Source organism: Octopus sinensis, linkage group LG11, assembly GCF_006345805.1.
Source record: "Octopus sinensis linkage group LG11, ASM634580v1, whole genome shotgun sequence".
Lineage (NCBI taxonomy): Eukaryota > Metazoa > Mollusca > Cephalopoda > Octopoda > Octopodidae > Octopus > Octopus sinensis.
This window is the reverse complement of record NC_043007.1, coordinates 62,641,096-62,668,521: the sequence shown is the minus strand read 5'-3', so window position 1 is coordinate 62,668,521 and position 27,426 is coordinate 62,641,096. Positions and strand designations below refer to the sequence as shown.

The following is a 27,426-nucleotide window of genomic DNA, read 5'->3' as shown; positions in this document are numbered from 1 at the left end:
CAGTCGCCTCTCTTGCACACCACATCTGATGCTTCTTAGGTCCAACTTTTCTCTCAAGGTACTTACATTCTGTTGAGTATGCACACTGACATTACACATCCAGCGGAGCATACTGGTTTCATTCCTTGCAAGCTAATGGATGTCCTCAGCAGCAGTCACAGCCCATGTTCCACTGCCATGTAACATGGCTGTTCGTACACAAGCGTCATACAGTCTACCTTTTACTCTGAGCGAGAGTCCCTTTGTCACCAGCAGAGGTAATAGCTCTCTGAACTTTGCCCAGGCTATTCTTATTCTAGCAACATATATATATGTCTGTATGTGTGTGTTTTTGTCCCTCACCACCATGATAACTGGTGTTGGTGTGTTTACGTCCCCGTAACTTAGTGGTTGTTAGACTGTCAATGAACATATTTGCATGTGTGTAAGTTTATATATATATATATATATAATGGTTTCAAATTTTGACACAGGGCCAGTAATTTCGGAGGAGGGGTAAGTCGATTACATCAACCCCAGTGTTTAACTGGTACTTATTTTATCAACCCCAAAAGGACAACAGGAAAAGTGGACCTCAGTGGAAATTGAACTCAGAACCTAAAAACAGAGGAAATGCTACAAGGTATTTGGCCCAGCGTGCCCAGCTAGCAATTCTACCAGTTTGTTGCCTTTATATATATATATATATATATATATATATATACTACTACTACTAATAATAATAATAATAATAATAATAATACTTACCAAGAAGTATGCTGTTGAAAATGTAAACCACAGCAGTGAGAAATAATAACCAGTTTTCTTGAATAATAATCCAGCCAATAAAATAATTATCATCCTGGAAAATAAAATGAAATGAATTATTAAATTTAATTCCTTTCAAATTTCCAATTATAACAATTCTACTTGTACTAATCATGCAATCAAATGTAATAGCTAATACACATTGCCATGATCCTTAATCCATTGAGTTGGAGGGACATTACATTTTCAAGTTAACAAGTGAAAATCAGAAAAAATTGAGCCCTTTCTTGTTCAAGCTACATCCATATGAGAGGTTGAACATAACACTGTAAACCAAGGAAGCACTTGTCAATTTCTGCAGAACTGCCAAACAGAGTGCAGAATTGTTCCTGCTCTATGGTGCTTATTCTCACCTAGGCATAATGGTACACTTGGAAGTTGGTTAATAATGACATTGATTGTTGACTTTTCAACCAGTTTCACTCTCCTTCTCATATACATACATACATACAAATGCACGCATATAATTATATTTTATATATATATATATATATATATATATATATATATATATATATATATACTGGAGTAAGCACAAATGTGAAACAAGGTGGAAAAAAAAGAGTAATCAGATACTAGAGGTAGAGTATTATGGTTTAGTTTTGTTAACAAAACTGTCCAACAAACAGGAACGTGAAACTCTGAGTAACAGCTTTTGTTATATTTCTGCTGCTTTTAAATAAAGTATATACATATAGCAAAATAATTGAGATTCAGATAAATTAGGTACTTAGGTTGAGTCACCAAAAGTTAGTGCAGTATTATCCGTACAATTTCAGAATAAGATGAATAAAATCAAAATATTCAACAGGATATCCAGAGGTGATGCAGTACGACCGTTTCAAGCAGTTCCATTTAATTGAACAATGCAATCATTACATCAATTTAAATGCAGAGTTATCCTCAGCTGCATAAATAAATAATTAGAGTTAATTTAGTCAGTTAGAAACATTTGTATAATTTTATTTAAATCCTCTAAGAGGGTTAGAAGACAGACAAAGTCCATGCTATTTATTTATTTAAGCAGCTGGGGATAGCTCGGCATTTAAATTGATGTAATGATTGCATTGTTCAATTAAATGGAGCCACTTCAAATGGGCATACTGCATCACCTCTGGATATCCTGTTGCTTATTTTGATATATATATATATATATATATAGGGTGACATGCCATGCTTGAGGAGACCTATTAGTCAAGTACATCAAAATCAAATCAAATAGAAATTGTAGTTGTGACCCGACCCCCGTGCCGGTAGCACATAAAAAGCACCATCCAAACGTGGCTGATGCCAGTGCCGCTTTGACTGGCTTCCATGCTGGTGGCATGTAAAAAGTACCATCTGATCGTGGTCGATGCCAGCTCCACTGGCCCTTGTGCCAGTGGCACATAAAAAGCACCCACTACACTCCCAGAGTGGTTGGCGTTTGGAAGAGCATCCAACTGTTGAAACACTGCCAGATCAAATTGGAGCCTTGTGCAGCCTCCTGGCTTCCCAGACCCCAGTCAAACTGCCCAACCCATGCCAGCCTGGAAAACGGACGTTAAACAATGATGATGATGATTATATATATATATATATATATATATATATATATATATATATATATGTATATATATATATATGTATATACATATATGTATATACATATATATATATATACATATATATATATATATATACATTCATATTTACACATACATATATACATATACATACATACATATTCACATACACACACACATACAATTATATAATCATCACTATCGTTTTAATGTCCACTTTTCCATTATTTATGGGTCAGAGAGAATTTGTTGAGGCAGACTTTCCATGCCCAGATGCCCTTTTCATTGCCAATCCTCACCTGTTTCCAAACAAAATAAAAATTTTCCCCATGTCCAGGCATTTTTCATGGAAGATTGGAAATGAACAACACTGCTTGCATGAGAGTGACACTCAATTAAAACTGTCAAGTGATATCAAGACACAGAGACAGACACACATGTACATACACACACACACAAATATACATCCATGTGTGTGAAAAGATCCTGAGCACTGTATATAATAAGAGAAACAAAATTAACAAAAACTTAGCAAGCTTTAAAGTAATTTATTAATGAATATTGTTTGAAAAAAAATAACTGTTTCCTAATCACACACACACAAACCTGGGGAAGATTTTAACAGTGAAACAGTGTACACTTCACTGCAAACTGATGTCCCCAATTTAGTGAACTGTAGGTGTCTGTGGTGGAGGATTTTTCTATTTCATCTCATGCCATCACTTCAAGTGGCACACTAATGGCACAGTCTGACATTTATCCAAGAGGGATGTTGATAATGTCAAAGAGCAGTGCTTAACTGAAATCCAAATAAATAGTTGTGTGTGTGTGTGTGTGTTGACTAATGCTAAAGCAATAGGAAGAACGCACTGAAAGTGGTAAAAAGTAAAAGGACACACATGTAAAATCTAAGACCAATAAAATTTTCAAGCGATGTCTGAAGTAAAAACAATACATAAGGTCATTATTCTAAAGAGTAATTAACCCAATTGACTCAACCTCTGTATGTTACTGGTACTTGCTGTTTCATCACAATGTCCCCACTGCTATTTTAGAGGTATGAAAGAGTAAGTTGAGGCTATTTCCAGGTTGAAATAGCCTCAAGTGTTAATTAAAATATTCACTAAAGAATTTAGTTTAGTTGTCTGTTGTCTGGAAAAAAACTCACTACTATATATGTTTGTGTGTGGGTGTATGGAAGTGACATCAGTGTTGAGTAGATCTGATTTAATGGATCATCTTTACTTTTCTGTAACAGATCACTTAAACTGGCATCAACTCTGGGATGTTATCAACCAAAGATATGCGAGTGGATTTGGTTGTCAGAAACTGAAGGAATCTGGTCATATATATATATAAAGTTAATCCAAACATGAAAACACAACAACGCGAGGACGTGGAACAAGTATAGTATTATTGGATGCTCAGGAAAGAAGGAAAGAAGGAGGGTTTAACGTTTCAAGCGGAGCTCTTCCTCAGAAACATAGGAAAAGGAAAAATCCAAAGAAGGGAAGACAGAGGAAAAAAAATCGCCAACAGTACACACGCGGTCACATTTATAGACATATGTGTGTGTCTGACAACCAGTGCTGGTGTCTTCATGTCTCCATAACATTGCAATTTGGCAAAAGAGACTGATAGAATAAGTACTGGTGTCAACTTCAAGATGTTACTGACCAAAGTCTTGTGTGTGGATTTGGCAAAACAAAGGAAGGTAGAGGCTGAATGCTGAATTTTTCAAGAAACTTGGACATTAGATTACTTCTTCATTGAGCACAGTAGGAACCTGATTTGTCTCCTATGTCTAGAAAGCATTACTAGCAAATATTAGGCGACATTATGAGATGCACCATGGTGAAAGAAGCTCACTGTGTACATAAATAGGTGTGTGTGTGTGTGTCTGTGCGTGTGCACACATCTTTGACAACCAGCACTGGTGTGTTTATATCCCCATAACTTAATGGTTCGGCAAAAAGATACTGACAGTATAAGTAGCAGGCTGAAAAAAAAAAAGTACTGGGAGTCAATTCATTCGAGTGAAAATTCTTCTAGGTGGGATTCCAGCATGGCCACAGTCTAATGGCTGAAACAAGTAAAACAAAAGATTATATGCAAGAAGAATCAATAATTAGTACTGAATAGCTGCTGAATCTATCTTACAAAAATCAAACCATTTTAACCCTTTCGTTACTGCATTTATTTTGACATGCTCTGTGTCTCTCTCAATGTTTAGAGATATAACAAAGAATTTAGTAAAATAACTTAGTTATTATTAAGCTGGTGTTAGGAACATTAATTGTGACTAAGGTTTGGTGGGAAGATTTTAATTCAAAACTTATGAAAACAAGACATTTGTACTACAGAGCCGGTTTCAGCCAGGTTGGTAATGAAAGAGTTAAATCTGGAGTAGGTCGGTAGATTGACAAGTAGAGACATACAAGATGTTTGCCTAGCCATACATGAGAGGCTTAAATAAAATTAAAAATTAAGAAACAAAGGTTGTCAACACAACTCACAAGTGTTAACAAATAGCCAACAACATCCACCCTATTAATTAAATAGTGATTTATTAGACAGGCACAAAGCCTCAGATTTATAGACAGATGAAAAAATAAGATCATGTGATGTTTGTCTTTTATTCAAACTCATACAATGGCTACTGAAATGTGATAAATATCATAAGGTAAATATTTTATGAAATATATAAGTACAAGGCTGTGCAGTAAGAAGCTTGCTTCACAACCACATGGTTCCAGGTTCAGTCCCACTGCACGGCACGGCACCTTGGGCAAGTATCTTCTATAACAACCTCAGGCCAACCAAAGCTTTTTGAGTGGATTTGGTAGACAGAAATTGAAAGAAGTACATCAAATATATATATATATATATATATATATATATATATATATATATATAGGTTAGTTGAGTTAGAGGTTAAAATAACCATCAAAGGGATAGAAGTATCCATTATACTACCAGTATGTTACTTATATTTAACCATGGGCATACACATGCAAAATTATGTTCTTACGGTAAATATTTTTTAGTTACAGGTTATAGGTAAAGACAAGGATAAACAAGGATTTATCAAGAATCAAAATTTAAAGAAAACAGAAATTGGAGAAGTATTGATTAACAACAATTGACTTACATCAATTATTATTTATTAATTCAATTCAAACAAACTACATCCCATCTAACAGCTGTTTCTGCTTCCAATGTTATATGATATTGCTATTGACATTCAATATATGTAAAAATATTAATACTATTCAGTAATAAAACTGATCTGAAACAAGGAACTTCATCAGAGTGAAGAATAAATAAAGAAGAAGAGCGTAGTGAAGAAAAAGGGTAAGTTGAATATGGTTGTAATCATACCATTTTGCATGTGTGTCTCTTTGGGCCATTAAATAAAAGACTAAAACAAAAGAGTAATTAGTGGATTGATCCTTTGTACGGGGGGTGGGGAGTGAATAAATAATAAAAAAACAAAAAATAATAGCGGGATACGCCAATAGGTATTAGTTGCAGAAGGGGTGTAGACAATTAGTTCTACAAACGTAACTATTATAAATTATTATAATTAATATAAAACCTTACTGTATCTATGCCCCTTCTCCGACTAATACCTATTGCCGTATCCCACTATTATTTTTAGTTTTTTTTTATTTATTCATCCTGTCCCCACCCTGCACAAAGGATCAATCCACAAATTGCTATTTTGTTTGTCTTTTACTTAATGGCCCAAAGATACACACAAGCAAAATGGTACGATTACAACCATATTCAATTTTACCCTTTTTCTTCACTATGCTCTTCTTTATTTATTCTTCACTCTGATGAATCTTCTTGTTTCTGATCGGTTTTATTACCGAATATTCTATTCTTTTATTCTTTTACTTGTTTCAGTCATTTTGATTGTGGCCATGCTGGAGCACTGCCTTTAGTAGAACAAATAAGGCAACTGCAGGAGAAATATCTAGCCAAAGATGAACCTCTGTAGAAAGCCTTTGACAGGGTCTCCAAATCCTTTATCTGGTGGTCAATGCAGAAACTAGGGATAGACGAATAGTTGGTAAGAGCTGTACAAGCCCTGTACAAGGATGTTGTCAGTAAGGTGAGGGTTGGCAACAAGTATAGTGAAGAATTCCGGGTAGAAGTAGGGGTTCACCAAGGATCAGTCCATAGCCCCCTCTTATTCATTATAGTACTTCAGGCAATAACAGAGGAGTTCAAGACAGGCTGTCCTTGGGAGCTCCTCTATGCTGATGACCTTGCTCTAATAGCCAAGTCACTGCCAGGACTAGAGACGAAGTTTAGGGTGTGGAAGCAAGGTCTAGAATCAAAGGGCCTTAGGGTCACGCTAGTAAAAACCAAAGTCTTAGTAAGTAGGAAGGCTGTCAAATCACACACCCCTTCAGGTAGATAGCCCTGCTTGATCTGTAGAAAAGGCGTGAGTAGAAACTCTATATGACGTACCTGGTGTAAGCTATGGACACATAAAAGGTGCTGCAATATGAAAGGAAGGTTATCCGGAAAGATAGTTTTTGTGTGTGGCAGATGCACAGGGGCAATAAACACTGAAGATGTACAGAAAACAGATTCCATCACATGCCAGTGGGAGAAACTAGAAGTAGTTGATAGCTTTCGCTACCTAGGCAACCAAGTCTGTGGTGGGGGTGATTGCTCTGAGAGTGTAACGGCTAGAATAAGAACAGCCTGGGCAAAGTTCAGCTGGCAACTAAGGGCCTCTCGTTCAGGATGAAAGGTAGACTGTATGATGCATGTGTGTGAACTGCCATCCTACATGGCAGTGAAACATGGGCCATGACTGCTGAGGACATGCGTTGGCTTGAAAGAAATGAAACTAGTATGATCCACTGGATGTGTAATGTCAGTGTGCATACACGACAGGGTGTAAGTGCCCTGAGAAAAAAGTTGGGCAAAAGAAGCATCAAATGTGGTGTGCAAGAGAGACGACTGCACTGGTATAATTATGTGTTGTGTATGGATGAGGACAGCTGTGTGAGGAGGTGCCACTCCTTAACTATGGAAGAGGTAGACCCAGGAAGACATTGGATGAGGTGGTGAAGTGAGATCTTCGAACATTGGGCCTCAGAGAGGCAATGACAGGAGACCAAGATCTTTGGAGATATGCTGTGATTGAGAAGATCTGGTAACTAAAGTGGGATGGCAGCCAAGCATGTCTGGCCCAGTTAGAGTATTGCTGATGTGCCTGGTGATATGATATGCTTGAGAAGACCTGTTGAGTCATGTGAAACCAGTATTGTAGCTGTGGTCAGTGTTGCCCTAGACTGGCACCTGTGCTGGTGGCACATAAAAAGCACTATCCGAATGTGACTGATGTGAGTACACCCTGACTGGCTCTTGCACTGGTGGTACGTAAAAAGCACCATCCGAATGTGGCCAATACCAGTACCCACAGACTGGCCCCTGTGCCGGTGGCATGTAAAAAGCACTATCTGAATGTGATCAATGCCAGGCCTGCCTGACTAGCTTCTGTGCCAGTGGCATGTAAAAAGCACCCACTACACTCTAGGAGTGGTTGTTGTTAGGAGGGGCATCCAGCTGTAGAAACATTGCCAGATCAGATTGGAGCCTGGTGTAGCCACTGACTCTCCAGACCTCAGTCAAATTGTACAACCCATACCAGGATAGAAAATGGATGTTAAACGATGATGATGATGTATGTGCATATGTGTGTTTGTTTCCCACCATTACTTGACAATCAGTGTTGGTGTGTGTACGCCCCATAACTTAGCACTTTGGTGAAAGAGACCGGTGGAATAAGTACCAGACTTAACAAAAAATAAGTAATGGGGTTGATTCTTTCAACTAAAACTTCTTCAATGCATTACTCTAGCATGACCGCAATCTAGTGAGTGAAACAAGTCAAACAAAAGATATTTGTTTCAGAATACTGAGAACCTCTATCATTTATCTTATAATTCATGCCTGTATCTATTTTAGTTTTATGTGCCTCTTGCTCTCTAACGAGATTGGCAAGCAAATAGATGTAGTGTCAAGACATCCCTTTAGCTGTGTTGTAGATATGGCTAACTCTTGTGTCATGAAAATATACACCCAGTATACTGTGTAGAGTCAGCATTAGAAAGGGTATCCAACCATACAAACCAAACTAACAAAAACAAAAAAAAAAGATACTCAGGAGCGAAGATGAGGTCCTCTGATTCATTTAGATCAGGGGTCAGCAACCTATGGCCTGCAGGTTGGATCTGGCCCACAAGAACTGATGCCCTATGAGTTGTTTATTTAAAATTTTAATTTATTGTATTCCGAGAGAAGAGACTTTCAAATACAAAAAAAAAAAAAAAACTTGCTGTTACATTCTTCCACAAATCTGATTCACTCTACCTAATGTCCAATTTGTTGCGTATGCAGGGCTCCACACATCATTTCCGCTCACAAAACACAAAAATAATAACAATAATATAATTCCAAAACACTACTACCCAATCACCACCAAGTAAAAAATTAAACAAAAAATTAAGAGCCAACTTGAGCCTGCTGATGGACATAAAAAGACTGCCTCGAAGGGACAATTATCTCAGTCGGCATACTGCCTTCACTCCATCAATAGCGAAACCCCATCTCTGATTTATGAAACTGACAACAGCTTACTCCCACTGTTCACCATCGGTAACTTACAAACACTCATTTTCCCATGCTCAAATTCTTCATTGGGTTCTGTTATATTATTACACATCTCCTCTTCTCCAACAAGAGACTTTTACTGATTTATTGCATTTTGCAAGTAATACATTTATTGTCACTGTTTAAAATCTCATTTGTTTCTTCTTCTTGTCCTTGCCACTATATGCTTACCTATTTCTGCCTTTTTCGTCATTATCACCCACATTATACAAGCTATTAGCCATAACCAACTAGTATTATTATAATTGTAATATGAGAGATGAGGCTTTTGAATACAATAAAAGGTCTGCCATTAGGAAAATAGAATTATTTACATGTGAAATTTTTAATTTAAATTTTAATTTTATTTGTAGGAAAAAATTTTGATGACCATGAATGCAAAACGAAGAAAGGTAGATGCTTGAATGCCAAATTTTCCAAGAAACTTGGACATTAGATTACTTCTTCATTGAGCACAGTAAGAACCTGATTTGTCTCCTATGTCTAGAAAGCATTGCTAGCAAGTATTAGACAACATTATGAGATGCACCACGGTGAAAATTTTAGGACATTTACTGGACAAGCATGGAAAGATGGAGTTGAACAGTTAAAGTCTAGTTTTGGAAAACAAACATCATTTTTTAAAAAACATAAAAAGCGAAAATGTGGCAAATACAATTGCCTGTTATGAAGTCTTAAAATGCATCACTGAAAAGATGAAACTTTTACAGAATATTTTTGTTGTTTTTGTAAAATCTCAGAAAATAATTAAAAATATTTTTAAAGACAGCTTATTGGCAGTGTTGGATACTGTTTGTCCAGAAAAAAGGTTTTTGTTTGAAACTATCAGCCTGTCTCTGAGGACGGTCACACAGCAGGCTGAAGAAATGTCATCAGATGTTAAAAATCAATTAATCAATGCCTGCAGTGAATTACAATATTTTTTCAATTGCAATCAATGAGAGTACAGACTTAAGTAACACTGCACAACTTGCTGTCTTTGTGCGCAGAGTGACTTCACCTTTTCAGATCTTGGAAGAATTTATTCAGTTAATTCCTATGAAGGGAATCGTAACTGGAGCAGACATCTTTGGAGCTTTGTTGAAAACGATATCAGAAATGTAGTTTGATTTTTCAAAGCTAATTAGCATCACAACAGATGGTGCTCCAGCAATGGTAGGACAAAAATAAAAAAAAAATTAAAAAATGGTTTTGTTATACTACTGCAAGAACATATAGAAAGCCTTGGAATCACACATAAACTTGTTAAAATTCATTGCATTATCCATCAAGAAACATTGTGTGCCAAGTCTTTGAAATTTAAGAATGTTATGGATATTGCTGTGAAGGCCATGAATCTGCTCCTATTTCATGAATTAAATCATCATCAATTTAAATAGTTTTTACTAGATACCGAGGCAGAATATAGTGACTTTACTTATTTCTGAGATGTATGCTGGCTTAGCGGAGGACCAATGCTAAAAAGAGTACTTGCCTTACACAAAGAGGTGACGATATTTCTCGCAAGCAAACGCGTAGATAGTTCACATTTTTGAGATCCTGATTGGCTTGCAACTTTGGCATTTACTGTCATTTATATTGTGGATATTGTGAATCATTTAAATAACATAAATTTACAACTTCAAGGCAAAACTCAGCTCATAAATGACATGTATAACCATATTGTTGCCTTTTGAAAAAAAGCTACAGTTGTGGGAACATTAACTTCGAAATAAAAATTATGCATATTTTCCATCATTTCAAGGAAGGAAACCACAGGATTCAGAGGTATTTATGAATTTAATCCAGGATTTAAGAAATGAATTTGCATCACGTTTAGCTGACTTTCATCTGCATGCAAATCAGTTTAAATTGCTTGCTACACCATTTGATGTGGAGGTGAAGACAGTATCAGAATATTTTCAAATGGAATTGATTGATATGTAGTGTGACAACTTATTGAAATCTAAATTTCATTCTAAAGATGTTCCAATGATTGACTTCTATGCAAAATATATTTTTCCAAGTGAAGTATATGCACTTAGTGAATCATGCAAAAAAGGATGGCAAGTTTGTTTGAAAGCACTTATCAGTGTATTTTCCAAATTGAAGCAAACTAAGAACAATTTGAAAGCAAGATTAACTGATAATCATCTTGATAATATCTTGCTCTTGCCATCAACAAGTTTGAAGCCTAATATTCAGAAGCTTTCAAGGAACAAAAAACATCAAGTTTCCCATTAATTTTTGGGCTGCTATGTATTTCTAAGAATTTTTTAAACAAATGATTCCAGTTATGTCATAAATTGAATAAATGATGTTTTTCCATTACTCATTTATTTGTGATTAATACAAATTATTTTAAAGTATAGTCAACACATGGTTGAATTTTAGCTTGTGTAATTTTCCATAATTATTCTTTTATGGCCTTTGTCTGGCTTACTATCCATCATTAATACTTGATCCGGCCCATGGAAGCAAAGAAGTTGCCGACCCCTGGTCTAGATGAATAGTATTCCCAAAATGTGCGCCAATTCAAATTGTGGTGACCCATCTAACCCATGCCAGAGTAGAAAGTGGACGTAAAACAAAGATGATGCTTTCATATTAATACTTCTCTCTCTCTCTCTCTCTCTCTAAATATATATATATATATACATATATATATATCCTCACCCCTTTCTCTCATAGAGCGTAAGCTCAGAACATCAAAGACTTTTCCATTTTTCCAGAGCGTGAAACTAATACAACTTGCTCATTGTTCTCTCACTTGTCTCTGTGTTTTGCTTTTTGTACACTTGACACGCACACACATATATATGTATAAAAAGCAAATAAGGAACAAGGATTTCCAAGTATCTGTACATTACGGCCGTTTCAAGCAGCTCCATTTAATTGATTGATGAAAATATTACTTCAATACGAAATAAGCCGTTCTCCTTGGTTGCAGCCAACCATATAGATTTCCAACATAAAGAATAAACCATTTTTTTTAGTACATCTTATATCAGTAGCAGCAACCAAAATAACTACATTGTTACTCTTTGGTATTTCTGTGGCAGAAAAAAATGGTTTATTCTTTATGTTGGAAATCTATATGGTTGGTTGCATCCAAGGAGAGTGGTTTATTTCATATTGATGTAATGTTTTCATTAATCAATTAAATGGAGCTGCTTGAAACGGCCATAATGCACTGATACCTGGAAATCCTTGTTACTTTTTTGCTTTTTATTCACCTAACTTCGAGCTGCGCAGACTTTAACAAACAGCCTTGGTGCCTCAATGTAAGTACCTAATTCAACTGAATCTTAATTATTTCTTATATATATATATATATATATATATATATATATATATATATATATATATATATATATATATATGTATATAAGTAGCATGCTGCCATGTTTATAAATAAAGTAGAAAATGTTCAATAGATTTAGAACATCCCATCAACTAGTTCAAAACAAGAAAAAAAAAAAAGAAAATCATAAACATTAAATTATTAATCAAGTAGCCCACTAAATGATGGAATGGCTTTGCATTACTATCAAACCACTTGACTTCAGTGTTAGTGGTATCAGCTGTTACTAACAACAACATATTAAGAATGGTCACAGCTGTATTTGATTCTAAAACATACAAGGTGCACTTAGCATTGTTAATACATTGTTAGCAATTACAAATAAGGAGTTTTGCCACATTAAACAAGTATGTTAAATCATTATTTCCTAACTTTATTAAATGTGTAGTATACACTTAACATATCTGGACTATATACTTGGGTAATAGTAGAGTAACTTTTACAAATACCCTCTTCAATAACAAAGTACTAGCATAAAAAGAAACCACTGTATTTCAGTGTATTTAGGAATTATTTAGCTTACTCTAGATCTAAGTTTCAAACAGGAGTAAAAATTAAATTAATTCAGTTTACAGGAGTTTATTTCTGCTACACATTGCGCTTCTGCTAAAATTTTGAAACAAGTGTAATATCAGGATTGTTAGTATTAATCCTTTAGCATTCATATTATTCTGTCAAAATGTAATGCTTATTTATTCATTCAGTTTTCAATTATCATGCATTATCTAGTAGCTTTGAGATTTTGATGATGTTAATTGTTTATTTTTAGAATGACATTATAGAGTAGATGGCAGAGCCTAGGTCTGGTCAGTTTGAACATAAAACAGGTAGATATTTTGACCTGATATGGCTAATTCAAATGTTAAAGTGTCAAAATATTTAGTATAAATCAATAAAAAGTTGACTATAAATGTGAAAAGAAAAAGAAAAAAAAAATCAATCAATGACTAATATTATTTTAATTTTTCCAGCTATAAAGAAAGACAACTGCAGACGTGTTTGTATTATTCTGCTCTCATCAGTAAAACATAGCCTTCACTACACTTGAACTGGTGATGACAGAATCTTTAAGCAAATGCACACAATTGTATATTTATTGATGTAGAAAATAAAATTGTTCATAAATCAGATAATCCAGAAATGCTATCTACATCAAAAATTAATGTTAACACATTTAATACCAAGAACATTAAAAGGTTAACTAAAAATAAATATGAAGTGATAGAAAAAATAAACAACTAATATTATTGTCAGCCTTCTCACAAGTATTAGACACCACTCCAAACATATTCAGTTTTATTCTGATATTATCAGCTAAACACAGCATTCACTGTATTAGCCTGAAGCCTTGTTTAGACAAGGCACATAACTGTTTGCTTCAGTCTGCCTAGCAAGAAAATATTTATGAACACTCCGATATCTTGATTAAGTCACTATTAGTCTGAAAGATATATGTCAGCATTGCTTTAGTACACATCAAAATTTTCACTATTAGTTTCAATTATAGGGTATATAAAAAATAACAAAGTAAAAAGAAGAGAAGTTTAAACTCTAAATTGCATAGACCAACATCATGTTTTTTTATTAAATTAAAAATGATTTTTTGGTAATTCCTGGCATAATTTCAAGACTCTTATTTTTACCTATCAACTCTAAATTAATAGAATTTATAGTTATGGTAGGATATGTGTATGTATTATACATATACATGCATACAAGCTGTGTAAAATGCAATGATAGAGAGAAAAAACAAGATATACAGAAGGGGAAGAGAGAAACAGTAGAAGTCAAGAATATACTTGGAATCATTTCACAAAAAAAAAAACAAAAAAAAAAACAAAGCTAAAAACAATTCTTCATAAGGTGGAAATAAGCTTAGCTTTGGTTACATATGGACAAAGAATCTTTTTTGGTTGGTGCCAAGAATATAAGATACAAAGAAGAAAGAGAGAGAAAATATGAGGTGAAACAGAGATGGGATGAGGGATGGAGAGAAACACGTTAGAAGATTTTTTTTTTAGAGTCCTTAGAAATTTATGAAAAACAAGTAAAACTCAGAAATAGTGAGATAAAATGATGTAAAAGAGGCAAGAAAACAGAAAAGATGAGAAGGGCATCAAAAACAATTCTCAAACATAACTAAAAGAAACAAATTTAAACTAAAATCAATTCTCAAGTAATATTCAGAGATAGAAAACAGAAGCAAGGCAAAGAGAGAGAGAAACAAAGCAAGCACAGTGTAAAAACAATTAACTTGGATATCAATAATTCTTTCAAATGATAGCTTTGTAATTGAGTTTGTCTTTCTCAAGGGTGGTCTAGTTAGCCACTCAACAGTACATGGATCAAACCAAACCTGATAATAGATTATTGCCACCTGAAAGAACAGAAGCCTGTGACTAATCTTGTAATCAATGTTATATTCTTATTGGTGATCTGAAAAGATACATTGACTGTACACAATACTAATTGCATTTAACTGAGCAGAAACGTTTATAAAATAGTTATGGTAAAAGTTATAATAGGTATGTAAAAATCTGCAGATCTTTAAATAGGCAAAAAAGTCATATTTGCTTTGCTGCTCATTAACAAGCATTGGACATGCTCATTATTGAGCTTACACCCATTATATATATATATATATACATACATACATGCCTAAACATATAAAGACATATATATTTATGTAAAGGCATGTGGCTTAGTTAGGGATTTCAGCTCAGGATTGTTAGGTAGTGGGTTTGATTCCCAGTGGTGCATGTTGTGGTCTTGAGCAAGACACTTTATTTCACACTGCTCCAGTTCACTCAGCTGGCAAAAAGTGAGAAGTACCTGTAATTTAAAGGGCCACCAGTCTTGTCACATTCTACGTCACACTGAATCTCCATGAGAACTATGTTACAGGTAGCCATGTCTGTGGAGTACTCTGCCACTTGCACATTAATTTCACAAGCAGGTTGTTTTGTTGATCGAATCAACCGGAACACTCATCGTCATAACCGATAGAGTGCCAGTTTTACACAAGACAAAGTGGTAAGAAAGGCTCTACAGATGTTGGGACTCACAGAGGGGATGACAGGGGGCTGAGACTCCGGATGGTTGCTGTGATTGAGAAGGCACGTCAAACATGTCAAGCTAAGTAAAAACATGGTTGCCCTTGCATACAGGCTGTCTCCTGCATCCTTCTCCAGCTAGTTTCCCAACCTTGTGGGCTCATGGGTGATGGTGCCACATAAACACATCTGTACTGGTGTTGCATGAAAGCACCCAATACACTCTGTAAAGTGTAAGGGCATCCAGCCATAGAAACCTTGCCAAAACACGCATGGAGCTTGAGCAGCTCTTCAGCTGGCCAGCTCCTGTCAAACAGTCCAACCCATGCCAGCATAGAGAAATGGATGTTAAATGATGATATTCATGGATGTTCATCAGAGAGAAGAGGACTATCTAGTCATTCTAAAAGATAACTTATATAGTCACTTTGTATTATGTGAAGAAGAGCTGCACACCATCAACTTCACTCTCTTGTCTGTGAGCATTTTCAATCAAGTTGCAAGACCAGGTCAAGATGACTGGGAATGAAAACAGATGCAGTGGATGATTTAGATGTCTTACTTGCCTCATCCTGCACTCTGCACTACACAATGCATTGCTGCAGCTGCCTCCCCTCCATTGAACCATGAAGGTTTCTTCCACAGAGTCCACTGGATCCAATCATATACATATCTCACTGGCATGGGTGCCTCCTATGTGTTACCAGCATGGGAACCTTCAATGTGTCACCAGTATGGATGCATTTTATGTGTCACCAACACAGGTGTCCTTTTATGCCTCACCAGCAAGGGTGCCTGTTACATATCATTGGTATGGGTGCTGCATGACTGTGTGGTAAGAAGCTTGCTTCCCAACCACATGGTTCCAGGTTCAGTTCCTCTGCATGGTATCCTGGGCAAGTGTCTTCTACTGACCAAAGCCTTTTAAGTGGATTTAGTAGACAGAAACTGAAAGAAGCCTGTCATATATATATATATATATATATATACGTCTGTGTTTGTCCCCCTGCAACTACCACTAGCACTTGACAACTGGCGTTGGTGTGCTTACATCCCCATAACCTAATGGTTCAACAAAAGAGACTGATAGAATAAGTACTAGGCTTTAAAAAAAAAGTCCTGGGGTTGATTTATTCAACTAAAACCCTTCAAGGCAGTGCTCCGGCTCCACTGAGGCAGGATGCAGTGGATTTGCAGACCAGAGATTGAAATATGCTTGGCATCACAGGGGCCAGTTGTCAGAAGGCTATCAGGTTGGCTGTAGAGGCAGTAGAGATTGCCTCAAGGTAGCTGTGGATTAGGAGGTGTGAGTCTTGGAGGGGGCAGTGCTACCAGTGGTAGTGCTAACAGGACACAAACTGAGGTTTGGTCAACCTTAGCTGGGCCACATGGATGAGTGGGTGTTTGATTTCGAACAGGCCAAGGAAAATTACTGATTATGTGTCCAGGTGCATCACAGCATGATACAAGAAAAAAAACTTATTTTTTGCTTTTACATATTTCTAATACATATATATTTTTAGGATGAAGCTTAACCCTATAGCTTTTAACCTGGCCATCTCTGGCCAAAATATTCTGCCTATTTTATGTTCAAACCGACCATATCTGGCATTTCATACCTTAACATTAATTGAAAACTAAACTATCACATCATCAAAATCTTGAAGCTACAAAATATTGCAGGATTAATTCAAAACAATAAGCACTGCATTTGACAGAATAATCTGAATGCTAAAGGGTTAAAAAATAAACATCAACATGCAAAAGAAATCTTTACAAGTTACAAAAAAAAAAAATAAATATCTCAGTCTGGTGACTGAAACAAGTAAGTAAATGATAAAAGATTCTTTAGCAAAGATAATTCACACATTTCCAACAAAGATATTTAAAAGTTTAATATAACAAATAATTTCATAGAATACAGACGGTAGGTTGTTTGTTGATTCTTAGAATAGAAGCAATCACTCAATGTTAACATGTACCCCATAATCATCTGCATTCTTTTACTGATTACTTGTTTCAGTCATTAGACTGTGGCCATGCTGGAGTTGCTGGCCCTGAAGAGTTTAGTCAAACAGTTCACTCCTTGCACTTATTTTGAATGTCTGGTACTTATTCCATCAGTCTCCTTTACTGAACTACTCAGTTACAGGGATGTAAACAAACCAACACAAGCTGTCAAGCAGAGGGAGACACACACACACAGGTCTGGCTTCCACATAGTTTCCATCAAGCAAATTCACTCACAAGGCTCTTGTTGGCTCAGAGTTACAGTGCAAAAAGAGACACTTGCTTAAGATGTAGCACAGTGGAAGTGAATCTGAAACCATGCAGTTGCTAAATGAGCTTCTTACTTTCAATACCTATAACACATCATTACCATCATCATCATCATTATTATTTAATGTCTGTTTTTCATGCTGGCATAGGTTGCACAGTCATCATTCAGCATGGTTTCTACAGCTGGATGATCTTCCTAATGCCATCCACTTTACAGAATGTACTGAGTGCTTTTTATGTGGCATTGGCATGAGTGTTTTTATGTAGGGTTAGCATGGATGTTTTTTCACATGGTACTGGCATGGGTGCTTTTTATTTGGCACTAAAACTTGCAGAATTGCCAAGTAGCTTGCAAGACAAGACTGTCTCAGCTGAGAGAGGGAGAGGAATGGAAAGATGTGGTTGTGTGCTGGGTGAGAGATGGGAATATGATAGGACAGGGATAGCTGTCTTACTACAGAGGAGATACTCGGCTACCTCAGTAGGACAAGGAAGGAGAGGGAGGAGAGAGAGAGAGAGAGAGAGAGAGAGAGAGAAGAAAGAGTCAGAATGAGCAAGAGAGAAGGCCTACACCCAAGGAACAGTGGGTGGGAGAAGTATAAGTAACACAGAGGGGATAAGGGAGATGTACCATAAGGGTGAGGGGAGATATTTAGAGATAACAAATGGTGTTGAGAGGAATTGGAGAGGACTTGCAGTGGATGGTGGAGATTTGGGGGAGAAGGGTTGTGGGTGAGTTTTGCCAGAAGACAGAATTATGTGTGTGTGTATGTATGTGTGTGTGTGTGTGAATAAGGAGATAGGGTGGGGTTTATGGTCGTAAAGGACATAGCTATTTTAAACAGTTGAAAGTCTTGAGTACTTGTGAAAAATGATAAATTACCAAGAGTACAGTTAATTGATATACATCAAATAACATTATACTGAACTTCAAAGCGACTATAAACAATTAGCATGTTTTCCTTGCTTTTATCACAGTATGGTGGCCAATATATGCTATATTAGACAAAAAATTCTGACTGGTTTTTATGAATAAAAGAGAAAAAAAATTTTATCAACACTGCAGGATAATGTTAATATGAAAAAATTTGTAAAAGTTGTTAAAAATTTATGATAATTTGTCCAAATAGTTCTGTCATGACATTTCAACTATAACTGAGATAAAATCAACCACAAATCAATGAATTGATGAAAGACATAAATTCTGAAAACACTCTGTCCAAAGTTGAACGAGTTAAACCTTAACAAGTATTTAAATCGACTGTTTGAAACTTTTACAAACAAATCAACTGGAAATATCATAATTTTACTTCCCTTTCAAGCTGGAATAAGTTGAATGACTACACAATCAGAGTTAGTTCATCTTTGATGAAATGGCCCTCCTAGACAGACTAGGGGCTACATCTCTCTCATATGTCTCAATTTTTGGCATGAGTTCTATGGCTGGATGCTCTTCTAACACCAGCCCCTTTACAGGGTGTACTGGAAGCATTTTATCATAGCACAACATCATAGAAGTTGTCATTCATTTGTGTGCTTTACTTCCATTTTTCTATGCAAGCATGGGTTAGATAGATCATATTATTGAGGTTTTGTGTAAAAGCTGGTTGCCTTTTTGTTGCTAACTCTCACCTGTCTCATACTAAGAAAATTTTTATTCCACTCATCTTCAAAAGTGCAAAGCTACTGGATGTTTTTTTTTTGTTTTTAGAGACACACACACACACACACACACACACACACACACACACACGTGTGTGCTCATGAAAATAAAGCATGTGGTATATATATATATATATTCACACATATATATATGTACATACATCACATTTTGTACAGTTTATTCACAGTAATCAATAAAAAATACTCACCCTACATATTTATACCCTGAATAGGCAAGGGTGTCGAGATATTTGAGGCCAGTATTCAAGTTGAGTATGTACAAGCTGAGCATAACAATAAACAGTTCCAGTATAAGCCACACTAAAGCTGAACTTGCTTGGATTCCAAGCTGCTCTGGAGTAAATCTGAAAATTAAAATAAGTGCAGGTACATCATATATGTATGTATGTATCTATAGATAAATAGATGGATGGATGGTATAGGTCCTGATAAGGTAGAAAGCTGGTGTATTTCAACACAAACTCTTGGTTATTTACACTCTCATACTGCAACTTTGAAAAGAAATTCAAAATTCACTGGTGCAAAACTCCAGGTACCTCACTGGTAAAAGCAGTATGTAAGTATAATGAAGAGTAACATATAATACAAGGAAGAAGATGAAGAATGAATATAGCACAACTTTATCATTAGTTACAATTGTTTCTGTACTACTCAATTTTCCAACCACATTGCACATAAATGATTCCATGTGAAAAGTTATGCAATATGTGTGGTCGGTTATATCAGACTACGTTAAAGTTATTTGTCTTTGCACTTTGTGACAAACATGCATCTAGGGAGGAATCAATAATGATGAAAATAGGAATAATAACAATAAAATTACTATCATCAATAGAGTGGCAAGCTGGCAGAATCATTAGCATACAGGGCGAAATGCTTTAGTGGCATTTTATCTGTCTCCATGCTCTGAGTTCAAATTCCACCAAAGTTGACTTTGTCTTTCATCCTTTCAGTACTAGATGAGTATTGGGGGTCAATGTAACTGACCTACCCCTCCCCTGAAATTGCTGGCTTGTGCCAAAATTTGAAACCGATATAACTATCATCAATAATAAAAGCAATCTTACTGGTACAAGTAGTATTGATAAGACATAGCTATGATCAGTGGTAAATTGCAAATATTAATGGTAGCAAATATAGAAAATACTATGGGCCACAAATTTTTCAATGTCATAGTAACTATAATCAAATAAACAAAAGTAAAAATGAATATTCAAATAAATAATAATAAAAGGAAAGAGAAATCAGTAACAGTAGGAAATGAAAGAGAAAAAAAAAGGAGAGGAGAAATAATAAAAATAAGGGTAATAATGTAGTACTACTAATACTAAGATTATTATGAAACAAATACTAGGAAAAATAAAGATGATGATGATGGCAAATAGCCTATTTGTTAGCGCGTTAGCAATTTAGTTAATTAAGACTGCTGTTTTGAAATGGTAAAGAGTAAATAATCCTTTCTACTAAAGGCACAAAGCATGAAATTTTGGAAGAAGAAGTAAGTTGATTACATTGACCCCAGTGTTTCACTGGTACTTTATTGACCCAGTAAGGATTAAAGGCAAAGTTGACCTTAGCGGAATTTGAACCAAGAATGTAAAGATGGACAAAATGCTGCTAAGCATTTTGCCTGGCATGCTAACAATTCTGCCAGTTTGCCACCTTATAAAGATTAGACAATGCAACCACTTGAATGGTTGGAATGAGACAAGTGTAAATAGCTACAGTGCCACAAAACTGTAAACATTATGTTAGTTCATGGCGTTACAGAAATAACACTTCCATGACTTCATACATTTTCAGAGACAAATGTATAGTCTATTATATCGATCCTAGTACATGACTGGTACCGAATTTATTGACCCCTGGAAAAACGAAAGTTAAATATCAGTTCTGACAAGGTTTGAACTCAGTATGTAAAGGGACATAACTTAATATAACAAAGAATTTAATACAACATAGTTTCTACTAACTTCACTGGCATTGTGCTAATGGTAATAATAATTTCTTTCACTAACTCAAGATCAATTATTGTGTGTATAGGGGAGTGTGCCATTTAAACAATGAATGTACAAACCTGTTTTGAATGCCCATCACTACACCAGCAGTGAGAATGTATGTAACAAGAGCCATCACTGAAACGAAACAAAAATTTTGAACAGATGCAAAAGTTGAAGATACAAGATTGGTGTTAGTCACAGCTTTGTAAGTTAACTCAATAAGATCAAAATAGTGCAATTACTTTCAATAATTAACAAGATAAATAAATGTAGGTTAAAGGATATATCTTCAAGAGCAGGCTCTCTATTAACAGTCTTTCTTCACTTTGACCCTGGTAACTTACCAACATACACCATAAAACAAGCCTTGGCTCAATTCTCCATCTCAGATACTCTTACATATCCCCATATTCATCATTATCGTTGTCGTTTAACGTCTGCTTTCCATGCTGGCATGGGTTGGACAGTTTGACTGAGAACTGGCAAGCTGGGAGGCTACACAAGGCTCCAATCTGATTTGGCAAGGTTTCTACAGCTGGATGCCTTTTGTAATACCAATCACTCCAAGAGTGTTGTAGGTGCTTTTTTTTTTGTGCCACCAACATGGGAACCAGTCAGGCGGCATTGACCACGCTTGAATGGTGCTTTTTACATTCCACTGGCACAGGTGCCAGTAAGGCGGCACTAGCATTGGCCATGCTCAAATAGTGCATTTTATGTGCCCCCATCACGGGTGTCAGTCAGGCAGCACTAGCATCGACTACGACTACAATTTCACTTGGTTCAACAGGTCTTCACAAGTATGGCATATTGCCCGATGATTGATGGGTGCTTTTAAATGGGCCAATCATGCAACACTAGCATTGGCCATGGCTACAATCTCACTTGGCTTGCCAGGTTCTCTCAAGCACAGTATATCTCCAAAGGTCACTTGTCATTGCCTTTGTGAGGTCCAATGTTCGAAGGTCGTGCTTCACCACTTCATTCCATGTCTTCCTTGTTCTACCTCTTCCACAGGTTCTCTCCACTGTTAAGGTGCAACACTTCACACAGCTGTCCTCATCCATGCACAACACATGACCATACCAGCACAGTTGTCTCTCTTGCACATCACATCCAATGCTTCTTACGTCCAACTTTTCTCTCAGGGCGCTTACACTGTTGTGTATGCACACTGACATTACACATCCAGTGAAGCTTACTAGCTTCATTTCTTTCAAGCCTATGCATGTCCTCAGCAGTTACAACCCATGTCTCACTGCTGTATAGAATGGCTGTTTGCACACAGGCAGCATACAGTCTACCTTTCACTCTGAACGAGAGGCCCTTTGTTACCAGCAGAGGTAGGAGCTCTCTGAACTTTGCCCAGGCTATTCTTATTCTAGTAGTTATACTCTCAGAACATTCACCCACTGCTACTGACTTGGTTGCCTAGGTAATGGAAGCTATCAACTACTTTTAGTTTTTTCCCCCTGGAATGTGATAGAATCTGTTTTCTGTACATCTTCAGTGCTTATTACACCTGTGCATCTGCCACACGTAAAAACTATCTTTCCAGTTACCCTTCCTTTGTGTCCATAGTTTACACCGAGTACATCTTATGGAGCTTCTACTTATGCTTTTTCTACAGATCGAGCAGGGCTATCTACCTAAAATGATTTGTGATTTGTGTGCCTTCCTACTTACTAAGACTTTGATTTTTGCTAGGTTGACTCTAAGGCCCTTCGATTCTAGACCTTGCTTCCAAACCTGAAACTTCTCTAGTTCTGGTAATGACAGTTGCATAGATCCAAAGTCTTCACTCCTGTAAGGAACACAAAATGCTTTTTGTTTTCTTTCTCCACTTTCCATATTTAAAGAACTACAGAATAAACTGTAGGCTTGTATTACAACTAATCAAGTTTCTCATGTTACCATCTAATATTTGAAAACCTATCAACTTTTACTGTCAACATGATCATATCATAAACCTTCCTATATTAGAAGCCAATAAGAGCAGAAGTTGGTTATAAGACCAGGCACAAGAAGTAACAGATGATCCACATAACTGACATACCTAACATGTGGAGGTAAATGGAACTTCTATAATAATGGTTTCAAATTTTGCCACAAGGGCAGCAATTTCATGTAACAAATGGTGACTCGAATGTTTAAATACATTTCACAGCCTCTTTATCATGACAGTGATGATCCAACAAAAGAATATGACATAGCCAGAAAACAATTGCCGATTATTCTGTCCTTAGGACATTATGCAGCTCCGCAAGTTGATAAAAAAACTACTACTACACAGCTTACCAACACCTTGCAAGTTCAAATGAACAACACTGATATGTCTCTGAGAAAATTCACCCTATGGGGAACTTTTCTCTACCACTGTAGCCACGTCACACAGGTGATTGTGTCCCAAACAAGCTTCTTCTCAGCACATCAAATGTTTTGAGCAACACTGCCGAGATGCCAATATGCTACCTGTAACATTATTGACATCAGCACATTCTTCCACTGATGCCTCCATCTGCTCCAGTGACAAGAATGAGATAAGTCAACTTGTGTTTCCCCCAGTGCAGTACAAAACAAAGAAAAAAGTTTTCATCATCAAGATTATTACTCTTTTCTTACTGATTTCTCCTTTCTGCTCATAAACATATATATCTGAACATATTTCAACATGCACACAAGCACCCAGCACTTGCACAACATGCACACAGGCACCTAGCAAACACATGCATTACTAGCAGTATATATAAAATTATTATCAAAGGTGGCGAGCTGGCAGAAATGTTAGCATGCTGGGCGAAATGCTTAGCGGTATTTCGTCTGCTGCTATGTTCTGAGTTCAAATTCCGCCGAGGTCAACTTTGCCTTTCATCCTTTTGGGGTCGATAAATTAAGGACCAGTTACACACTGGGGTCGATATAATCGACTTAATCAGTCTGTCTGTCCTTGTTTGTCCCCTCTATGTTTAGCCCCTTGTGGGTAGTAAAGAATTATATACATAAAATTATTATGGATAGAAGATGGAACCCCACTTCAGCTATATTCCTGAGCTCAAGAATAGCTGAATAGGTTTACAATATTGACAAACTGGTATTCAACACAAATGCACCTGAATACACAACTACCACCCCACTGGTAAACAGTACACTGACTCATTAGTGTACATGCACATAACTATGTACAAGTCACTCATTCACTCAGTTACACATTTAGCCGCACTCATCTGGCTCACGTACATACATGTGTCCTAGATCTTTCCTAGTATTTTTAGAGTTATACTCTGGTGGCCTAACATTTAACCACAATTATAATTTTTCCTGCACACTGTTTGTTTCTTCTATTTTCTTTTAAATTTTATTTTTCACATTCCTGGTTTTGCAGACTTTTGCACCATAAGCTTGTACAGCACTTCATATACGAGACAGCACAGTATTGTACATGAAAATATCTTCTGACAGTACTATGCAATTTAACCAACATTCTTAGTTATGCATTCACCCTTTTCTTATGCATGTTTCTTTTATACACTTCACACCTGCAATTCCAACAATATTCTCATTTTCTTCAATTCACTATGAATGGAAATTTTCAATGGCAGGGAAGTCATGTGGCAGGAATATTCAGTAATCAGATCACTATATCTGATGTTGTGATTCACTAGAACGTTACCATGTGATAAAAAATCTAACCAATCACAACTATGCCTAGAACTGGCTCCAAAAACAATTCCATCTTTTCAAGCCTTTCTCTCTGAGCCTATCCAGCACTATAAATTCAGCACACCTTACCTGCTTGATAGAGAGCATTGAGAGAGAGGAGAGATAAGACAGCAGGCAGAAAACGGTAAAGATGCGGACAGCAGCTGACCCAAACTGACAGCAAATAAACAATGACATATGATTACAGCAACACCAGCACCAACTGACTACACTTTGACCGCTGCTACAAGTACAAGAACAATAACATTCAAACTCTTTTGATGTTTTGTAGATTGAAGTAATGACAACATTTTTCTTTGTTTACAAAATGAATAAATATTTGATTATCATAAATCTCAACAGATATCAGTATTCCTTTGTACAGTGTTAGAGCTCATCTTATCCACAACTGCAAGAAAATGTTTCATGATACTGTTCTATAAACCAAATCTGAAAGTAAGATTACTTACCAGGTATGTAAAGATCTGGAGCATTAAGCTCATCTTTTGGTGCCACAAGTTCCCCTGGACTAAAATGAATTGACCAATCCTGGTAATTAAAGATAGCAAAGTTAAATAGAGATTTCAGATGAGGTAGAAAAAATATGAAAAAAATGTACAAATGTTTAAAAAATTTTTCTATAAATTTATTTCAGATAATGCAACCATACAAAGCTAAAGGAATTGGTCCATTACAGACTTTCCACTCAAAGATTGCCTACTTCTAAAGACATGATCAGATCATAATGTAATATATGAAGCCAACAGATTCAACTAACCTTGATTATTAATCATATATAACTCAAAATATATATCATCAAAGTTCCATTCAATGGCTCTTCCAGTCCTTTGATGTTTTGCAAAAAATTGCATATCACTATCAGTCAGTGGCAGACACAAAATGGTTGAACTAATTTTGGACTACAAACTCATAAGTCAAAAATTCAAATTTCTTACAGATGTTTAATTTTCTTGGAAAATCAGAGGACTGTGTTTTGGTTCATGTAGCTTTGAGAGTAAATATTTTCAGACTGAGAGCAGTGGTTAAACCTGAGCAATAACACACCCTTCGGGCAGTGTGAACTCACAAAGACGAACAGGGTGTTTAGAGTTGTTAGAAGTTTTCTTAGAAATAAAATATTTAAATCAGGAATACTACTTATTTTAAACACATTAAAAAAAAATCTCTGGATTATAATAGGAGTAGGATATTGTGTTGTATGCAGAAATCTGACTGACGAAGTAACAAAGTCCAATATAATTTCATTCTAAAAGTCACCATCTTCTTTTGTAATTTTCATAAAAGTTTCAAATAACCCATGCAATCATCTCAAAATGAAATACATACTAGGTGGGATAATATACTGCTATACAAAATTAGCCATTAAAATAAAATAAAATGGCTTTTCTCATGGTATTTCATGAAAAGGACACTAAGCTACAGAAGATAGAGAACCACAGCCATATAGTATCCTTCACTAAAAAATTTGGTAGTTATCTTGCCAATAGATCAGACATTTTAAAACTAAGATGTACAATTTCTGAAACTTTTACTGAAACAATTATTAAGAAGGAAACAATTTTAGCACTACATTTAATTACATTTAACTTATGGTTAAAAAGGAGATATCATTGCTAATAGTAAGTTCTATTTTATTTTTCAAATAATCTGGATAACAATATAAATTTTACTTCCAATTATTGGGAATAGAGAAAAATTACAAATAATAGCAGGTTCAGAAACAAAAAGGTACATCACAATTAACCTTAGAAGTATGTTAAGTAGCTTTAAAAACTTAGTCAGTTTCTACACCCTGTAGTAACTCTATTGCTCTACAACAGTAAAGAAATAAAATTAAAATTTTTAAATAGGAGTAATTAAGTATAAGATGTTTGCAAAGGAAAGCCTCTAGAAAACAATGATAAACTTGCATTAAGATATAAATTTGTGACTCAATAAGCTACATGGTGATAGGCCATTACTATCTACATATCTAATGTTAATATATTGAAAAATATTCTTTCTGTTATTAGCAACTTACTGTATGTGAGTAGGGGAATAGGAGAAGAGTGAGTTTCTTGCCAACATAACTGGTGTCCACAGCAAAATAGTATTTCAGTTTGGACGTGGAGACATACTTTTCTAGCTGTAAAAGAGAAGTTATTTTAACATTAAACAATAAAATTTAAATCTGCATGATCATGTCTTTTACTTAAGATAAAACAAAGAATCTATTAAGCAGAAATATGTGGCCTTTAGCTTAGAATTCATAGCCATGTCTATTTTCATCTGACCTA

General features: G+C 35.8%; 1 protein-coding gene across 3 annotated transcripts in view; it reads right to left on the bottom strand.

Annotated features, from left to right (window-relative positions):
• Positions 1-27,426, bottom strand: part of LOC115217074 (protein YIF1B) — a 62,567-nt gene that overhangs the window by 3,165 nt on the left and 31,976 nt on the right. For all 3 annotated transcript variants that reach the window (XM_029786662.2, XM_029786661.2, XM_036507579.1), the window contains exons 4-8: positions 27,171-27,275; positions 25,600-25,678; positions 21,508-21,565; positions 19,619-19,774; positions 748-841 (exon numbers count right to left, since the gene is read on the bottom strand). In XM_029786662.2, coding sequence (XP_029642522.1) covers positions 748-841; positions 19,619-19,774; positions 21,508-21,565; positions 25,600-25,678; positions 27,171-27,275 — 492 coding nt within the window. The remainder of the gene's footprint in view (positions 1-747; positions 842-19,618; positions 19,775-21,507; positions 21,566-25,599; positions 25,679-27,170; positions 27,276-27,426) is intronic.